The sequence below is a fragment of the Pelodiscus sinensis genome, chromosome 2 (assembly GCF_052426305.1).
Source record: "Pelodiscus sinensis isolate ZL-2025 chromosome 2, ASM5242630v1, whole genome shotgun sequence".
Taxonomy (NCBI): domain Eukaryota; kingdom Metazoa; phylum Chordata; order Testudines; family Trionychidae; genus Pelodiscus; species Pelodiscus sinensis.
Window position 1 is genome coordinate 47,358,680 of NC_143053.1, and position 12,652 is coordinate 47,371,331.

The 12,652-nt window shown below is 46.4% G+C and overlaps 2 protein-coding genes across 8 annotated transcripts in view; one reads left to right on the forward strand and one right to left on the reverse strand.

The window, feature by feature from the left end:
- Nucleotides 1-7,485, reverse strand: part of CPNE3 (copine 3) — a 55,865-nt gene extending 48,380 nt beyond the window's left edge. Inside the window, exons 1-2 of one of the 5 annotated variants that reach the window (XM_075920434.2) lie at nucleotides 7,353-7,485; nucleotides 5,613-5,655 (exon numbers count right to left, since the gene is read on the reverse strand). The gene's annotated coding sequence lies outside the window, so the exon portion shown is untranslated. The other 4 variants (XM_075920435.2, XM_075920436.2, XM_075920433.2 and 1 more) reach the window with 4 other exon arrangements.
- Nucleotides 7,486-7,504: 19 nt separating this feature from the next.
- RMDN1 (regulator of microtubule dynamics 1) overlaps nucleotides 7,505-12,652 on the forward strand; it is a 41,088-nt gene continuing 35,940 nt past the window's right edge. For 2 of the 3 annotated variants that reach the window (XM_075920437.2, XM_075920439.2), the window contains exon 1: nucleotides 7,643-7,773. In XM_075920437.2, the coding sequence (XP_075776552.1) occupies nucleotides 7,660-7,773 (114 nt within the window). In that variant the 5' untranslated portion in view covers nucleotides 7,643-7,659. The other variant, XM_075920438.2, reaches the window with a different exon arrangement.

Sequence of the window (12,652 nt, forward strand, 5' to 3'; positions counted from 1 at the left end):
TTGTCTTCGTATCTCTGCTAGTCCCAATATTCTTCTCAGACATTTGTGATGAAATTAGGGATATAAGAACCACCTACAATAGTTAAGTGGTTAAATGATTTGTTTAACTGATTACCCACTGGCCACAGGGGCTGCTCTGGCTCCAGTGCCACAGACATCACAGGCTCCTTCGGCCTTGGCTCTGCTGAAGCCAGTGGGGACTGCTCCAGCTTTGGCCCCGCCATGGCCACGGGGAGCAGGGGATGCTCCGGTCCCCACTCGCCACAGCTGCGGTCCAGCCAATTGGGCCCACCAGTGTCATGGACAGGGGGCTGCAGGCAGGACTAGCTAACTGGTTACCTTGTAAGCAGATTGATAATGCATCCAGCTTTTGTTTCTCATTCTTGGTAAGTTGCAATGTCTCGTTGCTATACCTTGTACTGGCAACAACAATTGCTTTGTATATGTTCAGTTTCTGAATTGCCAGCTGTTTGAGTCTTCCAAATGCAGCATTTGACTTCTCAATTGTTCCTGTGAATTAGCACCATCTTGGCTGATGGTATTTCCAAGGCATGTAAAATTGCCCATCTTCATTTTTTTTGTAAACGGTTGTAAAAAACCTGGAACTAACAAACGTGTGGGAAATCTAAACTACTGGTATTACATTTTTCTAATATTTCTGATATTTGTCTAACTCTAATATTTGGGGAGCAAGGATCACCTTTGTTCATAAAGCACCAAGAACCAGCATCACTACATCAATTATTATGCCTACACACCTGAGTGCTAAGTAGTCTCATACCCATTGGTGGGAATTTGTTTATGAGAGTAATTTTTTTAAAAGTATTTACTAGGGATATTAAGAAGCATGTAATTTGTTAATCATGTAGTTAACAACAATTTTGTCAACTACACGATTAATTGATAAGGATTAGCACTGCAAGCACTCAGCCTGGCTCATGCCAGGCCCTGGCAACTACCCCCACTGCGGCTCTGCACTAAGAGTATTTCAGGAGCTGGCAGGCAAGCAGCCTGGCTTAGACGTGGCTCGCACCAGCTACCGTGAGCTACTTCCACTACAGCTCTGCAATAACTCTTAGTTAATAAATAAATAGATTTTACTTATAATTTGTGTCAAATTGTTTAGATGGAAAAATCAAATTCAATAAAAAATGGACAAACAGCAAGCACTTGAATCAGGGTTGGAGAATCTTAGACCCAGGGGTAAGATGCAGTCCACAGCTTGCCTGAATTTGGCACCCAGGGCTTCTTCCCCCCAGAATTGGGGAGCCCATGTTGGACTCCAGCACCTGCTGCACTCCGCCAAACTGATTTTACTGTGAGTCAGTGGTCCACAACCCAAAACAGGTTTACAACACAAGCTTAAATAGTTGTATTTAGTTTTTAAATATCTGAAATGTTCTAGAAATGCATGAAAAAAGTTTATCAAAATCTTGGCAAAACACATTTTGTATTTAAAACTAACTGATTGATATTAAACAAGAAAATTATCTTTGGTTGGTGAACTTAACTGACTACTTCTGAGAACTGCGTCTTTCAAGGTTTCAGAACTTCTAAATCTGATCCTCTCAAATTTGGTTTTCATTCATAGATTGGAAGAGGAAAACAAGTTTTCCATCTTTTTTCTAACCTTCGATTTAAATATGACCTGAACATTGAAATGAACTAGATTAATAAACTAAAGTTAAAAAAGAAAATCAATCTACACCTGAACTAGAAGCTACTGCTGGCAAAAGCTAATTTAGCATTTCAACAAATTCTGGTTCCAGGTGCTTAGCCAGTGACTGTCACCTGATCTGAGGTGTGACTTTCCTTAAAACATAGCAGCAAACATACACTTAATGCTTTTTTGGTTTAATTTAAATATTTTTATTAGATTATAAGCAGGTATTGTGAGTGTTTCCTGGAACACCCTTCCCCTATCCCTGCAACATGCAATCAAGACAGTAGGGGAGTTGAAAATATTCATCAGTTAGGCTCCAGATAGCTGCTGCAGAATATAAATCCTGATTACAGGCAGTCCCCGCGTTACGCGGATCCAACTTATGTTGGATCCGCAGTTACGAACGGGGATTTTCTCACCCCGGAGGACTGGAGCAGCGGCTGAATCAGGACGCCTGGGGCAGAGCAGCTGGGGTGCTGCTGGGTTGGTCCAGTAGCGCCGAGGAGCGGCTGTGCTACTGGACCAACCCAGCAGCACCCGAGCTGCTCTGCCCCAGGCGTCCCCAAGTCAGCCGCTGCTGAAACTGACCAGCGGCTGACTACAGGAAGCCCGAGGCAGAGTTGCTCTGCTCTGGGCTTCCTGGAATCAGCTGCTGATCAGTTTCAGCAGCAGCTGACTTGGGGACGCCTGGGGTTCTTAAGTTGAATCTGTATGTAAGTTGGAACTGGTGTCCAGATTCAGCCGCTGTTGAAACTGATCAGTTTCAGCAGCGGCTGAATCTGGATGCCAGTTCTGACTTACATATAGATTCAACTTAAGAACAAACCTACAGTCCCTATCTTGTACGTAACCCGGGGACTGCCTGTACAAGCATAAGCATTAACACAAGTTATTAATTTCAAATTGAATTTTAAACAGGTTTATTTTTTAAATAAACTGAACTTAATTGAAATGAACTGAATTTTAACTTTTCTTTAAAAATTACTGATTTTTTCACCCTGTACAAGGGGGTAATGTGTGGCTAGCTGTCATGGTTATTAGCCACGTATCACCCTTTCCATCAGTGTCGGACAGTGATTCTGAACTAGGGTTTTTGGACACTCTGGGGGGATGCAAGCAGTTCCAGGTGGTCTGCCAAACATGGTGGCAATAGATTTACTAGAACCCAGGGCAGAAGGCTGAAGCCCCACCGAATAGAACTGCAGCCTAGGGCACTTCGCCAAATCTGTAAATTAGCTTTGTGGTACCTTCTGTAATGTGGCGCCTAGGGCAATTATTCTGTCTGATATCCATAATGTTGGCCCTGGCTTTTACGCACAGAGAAACAGTTGTTGCGGCACACTGGGCCATGGAGTACTTATAACATGTTGGGGGAGAGGGGCAGAAATGTCTGAAAGAAAAAGATTAAAATGCCCTGATGTAGGATACCACATGGTTCCTAGAGTAAGGAACCTTCCCGGAATAAGATCATGATGATTATCTTAGTATGTGGATAGACCCACCAGACAGTATATCTACATCTTAGTCATGCTGTAAGATTTGTGTATCCTGAAATACATTGCTCCAGGCATTACTAATGCCATTCTTCGTAGGAACAGCAGGCCAATTTGCCCAGAATTACTAACAAACACTGTTAAGCAGCACATATCAAGTTGCAGAAAGTTCTGCCTTACGTACCACCAAGATATGAAGTTGGTTTAAAAAATAAACCATACAAAAACAAAAGATGCCAAATTTTAAGGCTTTTTTTTCCTAGCAAAAAGAAATACAATTTTTCAAGGAAGTTATCACAAGGTACTTCGTTGTTCTTCAATCAGCTGTACCATGACCATTATGAATGAACACATTAGAGGAAAAGCGTTACATGTATACAGTGGCTAATTCTTGCAAATTTAAGTTGTGAAACCTGTTTTAAGCAACTACCCAAGGAACAAACATAGCATGAATTATTGGCTTGGTAATACCTTGGATGTTATCCCAAAGCATTTTACAATGGTACTTGGTACCCATCTTATAAATGTTCACACAAGTTTGTCCTTCACATTTTCACAACTAGGAAGTTCCTTAAAACAGAAAGCTGGTTAAAAACCTTGGTCCATATTTCACAATACAAATTGGTAAACTAATTTAGTAGTTCTGAATCTATGGTCTACACTAAAGCTAAGGCTGTCATTACCACAGAACCATGGTTTTCAAGCTAGGGTCTGCAGACAATCTAAGATATTTAGAGGGGTTCACACCTCTATGAGAAATATTTTAAGGGTCTGCAAAAAAAAAAAAAGTTAAAGACCCCTAGAATAATCTTATTCTTTCAAATCAGAACATGAAGCAGTGCCAGGGCCATCCCTAGGGGATGTGGGGCCCAGGATATCTACCTCAGGCTTCACCCTTGCCCTGCCTCTTCCTGCCCCCACTCCACTCCTTTCCCCAAACTCCAACCCCTCCACTCCCACCCTTATTCCACCCCTTTCCTAAAACCTCCAACCCTTTCCCTCCTGAGTAACACCAGTAAGGCGGAGAGGGGGCAGTGGTGCTGTTACCAGCCCCATGTCCTCCATGCTATGCATCCACAGAAGGAGGGAGAAGCAGCTGTGATGCTGCTGCCCCTGCTCCTCCCGGACCGTGTCCTCCTGGAGTGCAGGGCTCCCCAAAGCCACAGCCTCCATGTGACTGCCCCAAACCATCCAATGGACACTTCTGGGTAGTGGTTACAAGAGAGCCATCACTCCTAAGCTTTACTGTCACCTTCCCTGTCAGTCAAGAGATGATCTTTGCAAATCACTTAACGTCTGTGACTCGGTTTCCTCAACCGTGAAGCAACGATAGCATTTACCTACCAGTGCTGCATAAAAAACTAAAGAGACAGGAAAAACTTAAAAAACAACAAATAGTCTAGTAGCACTTCAAAGACTAACAAAACATGTATGGTATCATGAGCTTTCCTGGAGAAAACACACTTCCTCATCTGAAGAACTGGGTTTTGCCCAGAAAAGATGATACCACCATCTACATGTTTTGTTAGTCTTTACAGTGTTGCCAGACTATTTGTTGTTTTTTATATTTTTCCTGTTACAGACTAGCTCTGCTACCTCTCTGAAGCACCTAAGGAGACAGATACATGCCTAAGGGGAATTACATTTATTTTCATTTGACGCTTAATGGGAATTAGACATCTGGAGTTTTCTGAAGTGCAAAGCAGGTTAGACATGTATCTGCTCTCTCAGGCACCCAAATACCTCTCTATATCTGGGTCTAATTCTAAAAAACAAAGCCAAAGGCTCTGATGGGAATTGTCAACAAAAGCGTAACTCATGATTTTTTCCTGTATTACCAGAACTGGATGAAATATGATGACCTATTTTCATAGAGAGCACAAAGTATTAACTTATGAATTGGTTTTCATTTCAAAGTGTGCCAAATGGACCTATTTTATTTTTCCCCCCCTTTTTCAAAATGTCCTACATCTTTTCTACTTGCCCCTCCTCCTCCCAAGAAGTTAGTGACATTTTTCCTTTACAAAAAGCTCCTCCAAAAACTGGTGCTAACTACTTATAAAAGTCAGTAAAAAGGCATGACATTTTTACGCAAGAGGCACCATTTTTGACAATGAATAGTGTAGCAGCAATTTAAAGACTAACAAAACATGTAGATTATATAATGAGATTTCATGGGCACAATCCACTTTCAGATGAATGTCAACAGTTTGCAATGAGAAAGTTTTAGAAAAAAGTACTTTCCTGTGTCCTAAAAGAAAAAAAAAACTTTAAAATGTACACTCAAGTGCATCTTCAGCTCCCCTTAGTGCTAGCTGTGTATGCTCCATACCTTACATCAGCAAGTTATTAATTGCACTGCAGACCTACCCTCAGCTACAGGCAGTGTGTGTATGTCTCCTAGAGCTGTAATTTACACCTCCAGCTGAAGTGTATATGTACCTTTGGGGGCTTACCTGAGCTAACTCAAGAAGTCTGTGATGAAGCCAAGAATTAAGCCTGTATATTCCAAAGAAAGAAAGAAAAAAAGATTGTTTTACCAGAATGCTTTCTGAACTGCTGCAGATCTCTAAAACTCTGATCTTAAATCCTGTGTTACTAATATGGCAAGATCTGCATCTCTTTTTTTCTTTATTAATGAAGCTGCTGTAGAAGAACAATTATTATCAGAGGGGGTAGCTGTATTAGTCTGAATCTGCAAAAACAACAAGCGGTCCTGTGGCACCTTATAGACTAACAGATTTACTGGAGCATAAGCTTTCGTGGGCAAAGACCCACTTCGTCAAATGCATCTGATAAGTAGCAGAGGGGTAGCCGTGTTAGTCTGAATCTGCAAAAGCGACGAGGAGTCCTGTGGCACCTTATAGACTAAATGAAGTGTAGGAGCATAAGCTTTCGTGGGCAAAGACCCACTTCGTCAGATGCATCTGACGAAGTGGGTCTTTGCCCACGAAAGCTTATGCTCCTACACTTCAGTTAGTCTATAAGGTGCCACAGGACTCCTCGTCGCTTTTTCTGATAAGTAGGTTTGCCCACAAAAGCTTATGCTCCAGTAAATCTGTTAGTCTATAAGGTGCCACGGGAGTTCTCGTTGCTCTTGTAGAACTATTATTGACTTTACAAAGTACCAAGGGCACGCAGACTGGTAAGTGAATACCGTATATACTCGAGTATAAGCCGAGTTTTTCAGCACAGTTTTTGTGCTGAAAAATGCCCCCCTCGGCTTATACTCGAGTCAGCATCTCGAACTGAGGCGGGCAAAGCCGCAGAGGCGCGGGACCCTCCCCCACCCCCCCGCGGCTGCGGCTTCAGTCCGGGAGCCAGTGGTCTGCTGGGGACGGTCCCCAGCAGACCACAGGCACCCAGATTGAAGCGGCAGCAGCGGCGCTTCCCCGCGCCTCTGAGGCTTTGCTCTGGCAAAGCCTCAGAAGCGCGGGAACCCGCCCGGTGCCCCTGGTCTGCTGGAGATGGTCTCCAGCAGACCAGGGGCACCGGAGCAGCTTTCGCCCCGACTCATTTCCTACCCTAGGCTGCCTTATTTCCTACCCTAGGCTTATACTCGGGTCAATACTTTTTCCCAGTTTTTTGGGGTAAAATTAGGTGCCTCGGCTTATATTCGGGTCGACTTAGGGTCGACTTATACTCGAGTATGTACGGTAAGTGAAATCCCGGTGCGCCACTCCTCGAAGGTTGCTGACCCCTGAGCTAGGGCCTGCAAAGGCTTGGCCTATGCTATCCCGGGGGCGCCACGGAGCCGCCAGGCAGGGCGCTAAGTCCGCGCTTCACACAGGTGGGTGCCGATGCAGCAGAGGGGTTCGCAGCGGGCAGGTCCCCCTTAATTCCTAACTACACCCGTGTCCCCGCTCTCCAACGGCCCCGCCCCGCAACCGCCCGCTCTAGCGCCGCCCAGCCACTCCCGGGCCCCGCCTCAGAGCCGCAGCCCCAGCGTCCCACATGCGCCCGGCCCGGCCACTGCGCCCCTCTTGCGCCGCCAGAGCATCGGGCCCCTCGCTCTCGCCTCCCTCACCTGCGGGCGCTCCGGCGCCAAGCCCCGGGAGCAGGAAGGGAGCAGTAGGAGCCTGGGAGCAAAGAACAACCACACGGGCCCTCAGGCGCCCCGCCCAGCCCTACGCCCCGCCCACCACTCCGTCCCTTCACGGCGCACGCGCCAAGCGTCCCAGCTGGCAGCCGTTTACGTTAGTGAAGCAGGGCGTTCGTTTCGTCGGACCACGTGGTGCCAATCCCCGACCCTTTCACTCCCCTCCGGGACCCTTCTGTAGCCCCGCAGCCAACCGCATTTCCTCTCAGGCGGGGCGGAAGGGAACTCGGCAGGCGGAACGGAAAGAGCGAGGTGATATGTCGCCCTCGGACACTGCCAGGCACGGGCCTCATTCTGCGTCCGTAAGGCCCGGACATTGTTGCCGACGGACCGTTTCCGGTCGGCTGCTCTAATTGGGCTCCCCAGGATGCGGGTGGGTCGGGCTACGTGTGGGGTGGCGCATCATGGCGGCAGTGGGGATTTTCCCGAGGTGTTTGCGCAGAGGCGGCGCCTGGGCGGGGAAGCGACTCTTGTCCGAGGCTCGAGGCGTGCGACGCGGCTGGTGGCGGCAGGCGCAGGTGGGGGGCAGGCGGAGACTGAGCCCCGCGCGGGAGCCCTCGCCCCTTCCCCCGCCGGGACAGGCCAGCGCCCTCAAGCCTGCTCGGAGAGAGGCCGAACCTACCGCAGCGGAGATTGCCCCGTGGGGCCCTTCCCCCTGCGATCGAAGCCTCCTTCCCCCCACCGCCCCGTCCGTCCCCTGCGGGAGCAGCGCGCGCCTCCCCCCCTGGAAACCTGCCGGCCGCGGGGACAGGCGCACTCTGGCCTCGCCCTCCGTCTCATACACGCAGGATGCCGGGCAGAACTGCCACCGCTAACTTGCTGTAGATATCCCCTTCCTCAAACACGGCTTACTCTGTATAGCACGGCAACATGCCCGGCTCATTTATTGCGCAGATGCTGCCCTTAATAGCAGCACATTAGCCCAAACCACAGCACGGGGCGGTCTGCGGTGCGCATTGCTAAAGCAGTGCCTGAAGTGACCCACTTTGGCTACATCTAGACTTCAAGCCTCTTTCGAGAGAAGGTACTTTTGGAAAGCCTCTTTCCAAAAAGAGTATCTAGACTGTAACCAGTGATAGAAATGTAGCTGTGTTAGTCTGGTGTAGCTGAAACAAAATACAGGACTATGTAGCACTTTAAAGACTAACAAGATGGTTTATTAGATGATGAGATTTCGTGGGCCAGAGCCACTTCCTCAGATCAAATAGTGGAAGAAAATAGTAGACAGTATTTGATCTGAGGAAGTGGGTCTGGCCCATGAAAGCTCATCATCTAATAAACCATCTTGTTAGTCTTTAAAGTGCTACATAGTCCTGTATTTTGTTTAGACTGTAACCAGTACTTTTGAAAAAGCAAGCCATTTTTTTGAAAGAGAGCACCCAGGCAGTCTGGATGCTCTCTTTCAAAAAAGCAGTTTGCATTACAGAGGCTACGTCTAGACTGCAAGCCTCTTTCAAAAGAGGCTTTTTCGAAAGATACTTTCGAAAAAGCCTCTTTAGAAAAAGTGCGTCTAGACTGCAACCAGTACTTTCGAAAAAGCAAGCTGTTTTTTTGAAAGAGTACCCAGACAGTCTGGATGCTCTCTTTCGAAAAAGCACAGTTTGCATTACATAGCGCCTTTTTTTTTCGAAAGAGCACTTTCGAAAAAAGGCGTTATTCCTCGTGAAATGAGGAGTACCGCTGTCGAAAGAAAAGCCGTGTTCTTTCGATTTAATTTCGAAAAAACCCTGCAGTCTAGACACAGCCATAGTGCCTTTTTTCAAAAGAGCACTTTCGAAAAAAGACATTCTTCCTCGTAAAATGAGGTTTTTTGCGGTCGAAAAAGCTGCCGTGTACTTTCAATTTACTTTCGAAAGAACGTGGCAGCAGTCTAGATGTAGGAGAAGTTTTTTTGAAAAAAGGCCAGGTTTTTTTATGGAAAAAAAAATGTAGTCTAGACTCACCCTTCTAGAGCAGTCATATGTCTTCTGTTGACACCGGCCAAACACGTTCTGAATTGCCTGTCCAGTGCAACACGTGGTTGCTGGCCCGCAGTGGCTGGGCAATGATTGTCCTTTTGATGCCCTCCTTGCTACTGCCTGAATTTTTAGTGTCATGGCTGCTGGGAAATATAATCTGCTTCTGTGTCCCTGTTTAAGGTTTTGTTTTTTCATGTGTCGCACTTGAATGCTAAAATAATGAACCACATAGAAAAGAACGTGAAGAAATAAATAGAAATTGTTCGTAACTACAGATGACATTCTGGCTTCTATAATAGTTGGGTTTATGATCTACAAAAGTAATCTTTTAAGGGTTGCATGACCTAGGCCTTAAAAGTAATCTTTTAATGGTTGCATAACTACATCCCTTATGCATCTCTACGCTATGCTTATGTAGTTAACAGTGCATTCTCAACAGTAATTATGGTTGTATTGATTATGCTGTCTATGTGGACATTGTGAGATGGCTCCTGAAAGCCAATTGACATAAGTAACACAGCAGCTACACTGACACTCAGTTGGGTTAACCACATTGGCCTTGATTCTGTGTTATTTGTGGTGTTGTGTTCCCTCTAATTTTTCCCATGTGAAATTAATTTTGTTATGTGCACAAATATGGAGGTGAGGTGTAACATTCAGAGTGTGGGAAGAGGCAGAGTGTTGAGGTGTGGGGGCTTTGGGGTGGGACCATGAATGAAAGGTTAGGGATGTGAACAAATAGTCGACTATCCAATAAGCAGGAGCTTATCAGATAGCACTATCAACTTCTTAATTACACACATACACCCCCCCACCCCCCATTGCCACTCTGTGCTCTTAAAGGGAAAGAAGAGCCAGTGCGCAAAGATGCTGGCTCAGTCTCTGGTCTCCTGCCTGGTCTCAAGATAACTCTCCCCCGCACTGCCACTCTGCATTTTGAAAGGGACAGAGAAGTGGCAGCTGGTCCCAAGGGTGTCTCAGCATAAGCGCCCCCTACCCCTGCCAGTCTGCATTTTTAAAGGCCCTGAACACTGGCGCCTCTTCCTTTGGATCTCAGCACAAGCCCTCCCCACCCCCATTCTCCCATTGCCGTACTGAACTCTTAAAGTGAGAGAGACATGCTGGATGAGCTGCTGCTGCTTGGTCCCTTTAAAAATAAAGAATGGCAATGGGGTGGGGGGCTTGTGCTGAGACACCTAGAATCATAGAGCTGGAAAAGACCTCAGAAGGTCACAAAGTCCAGCCATCTACTCTAGGCAAGACCAATCCCAACTAAATCAACCCAGCCAGGGCTTTGTCGAGCCGAGACTTAAACACCTCTAGGGATGGAGACTGCACTACCCTTGGTAACCCATTCCAGTGCTTCACCACTCTCCTAGTGAAATAGTTTTTCCTAATATCCAACCTGGACCTCTCCCACCGCAGCTTGAGACCATTGCTTCTTGTTCTGCCATCTGTCACCTCTGAGAACAGCCTTTCTCCATCCTCTTTGGAAGCTCCCTTCAGGAAGTTGAAGGCTGCTATCAAATCCCCCCTCAGTCTTCACTTCTGCAGACTAAACAGACCCAGCTCCCTCAGCCGCTCCTCATAGGTCATATGCTCCAGCCCCCTAATCATTTTGGTTGCCCTCCGCTGGACCCTCTCCAATGCGTCCTCATCCTTTTTGTAGTGGGGGGCCCAGAACTGGACACAGTACTCCAGATGTAGCCTCACCAGAGTCGAATAAAGGGGAATGATGACATCTCTGGATCTGCTGGCAATGCTCCTTTTAATGCAACCTAATATGCTATTATCCTTCTTGGCTACAAGGGCACATTGTTGACTCATATCCAGCTTCTCATCCACTGTAACCCCCAGGTCCTTTTCTGCATCTGTGGGAGCAGCTGCCGTTACTCTGTACCTTTCAGAATGCAAAGTGCTAGCGCTGGGTAGGGTCGTTGAGAGACCCTGCGGGGGACCAGAGACTGAGCCAGAGTCTTTGCATGCTGGCTCCTTTCTGTCCCTTTAAGTGTGCAGCAGCAATGGGGGAATTGTGGGGGCTTGTGCTGAGAACCGGAAGTCAGCCTTTCCCTAATGATTAGTCAATGGAAATTCCATCGACTACTCCACTAGCAAAATAATCGCTACTTAACATCCCTAGTGCAGGCTGTCCTAGGCCTACCACGGGGATGGAGGATTCCTCTGTGAACTTGCTCTCTCTGCAATACCACCTGAGCTGTGGCCAATGCAGGTCCAAGTTTGAATTGGGTTGGAGCCTGGGTAGGGGGCACTTGACTCTAGCTGAGGCTACGCTGGGTTGGGATCAGAGGAGAGGCATGATAAACCCAGGACTGGAAGAGAGGCATCTCTTCTTGTCCCAGCCTTCAGTATTTGTGTGGAGCTTATTAGACTGTTGTGTTGGGCACTTAGCTCAGAGAGAACTTAGTTGTGGAGATAGCATTATTAAGTCAGTACAGTGGGGCACTTATTTTGGCAGAAGTGAAATTTAGGTACAAACATTTTGATATTGAGGTCAAAGCAAGGCATGCTTCTTCCCCAGCGCTTTCTGCCCGCAGTACCACATGGGCTTGGTGGAAGAGGCACCTCTCTTTGCTGGCACCTCTCTCCCAGCCAAGGCAAGTTCCTGTTTGGATGTCAGCCTAACTGTAGTATGGGCTAGGCCAGTGGTCTCCAACCTTTTTACACCCAAGATCACTTTTTAAATGACAGACCAAGCCAAGATCTATCGCCCCGCCCCTTCCTTGAAGCCCCGCCCTCTCTATGCTCCTTTCCATTACTTGCTATCCCCAATCCTTATACTGCTACTTTAAAAAAAAATTCCCACCATTCCTTGCAGCTACTCACCTGTGCTGTTGCTCAGTGAGTAGCTGCTCCTCAAATGAGGAAATCTAATGTAAATGTATTGCGCAGGTGTGCAGTTCAGAGAGGGCTCAAGAGCTACTCTTAGAGCCTCCGAGATCTACCGGTAGATCGCGATCTACTGGTTGGTGACCACGGGGGCTAGGCATTGGATTGATGCATGTTCATTGTAGCATAAATAGCATGTCAAGTTCTCAACACTTAAATCAGTATTTCTGGTCTTGATGACTTAAAACACACAAGCTATGACATTCTCAAGTACAAGTCTGGTAAATCTGGTTTTTGATTTGGCAGCATGACAAAATTAGCAAAGACTGTTGAATTGAAATAAGAACATATCTACAAATATCCTGTGGTCATTCAAATGCAGATTTGGTACTTATTTATAGTACCAAAACGTTGTAAGAAGCATTTTATGTAAGAATTTCCAATATTTCCACTATAAGCTATCTTTATATAATATTTAAATAATACAGTTTGAGTATTACATCCACTAAGAGATGAAGAGATGCATTGTATCTGAGCTCGAAGAATTTAATTTTTTATATTTTTCTAATATTTAAGCCTTTTTTTCCTATTA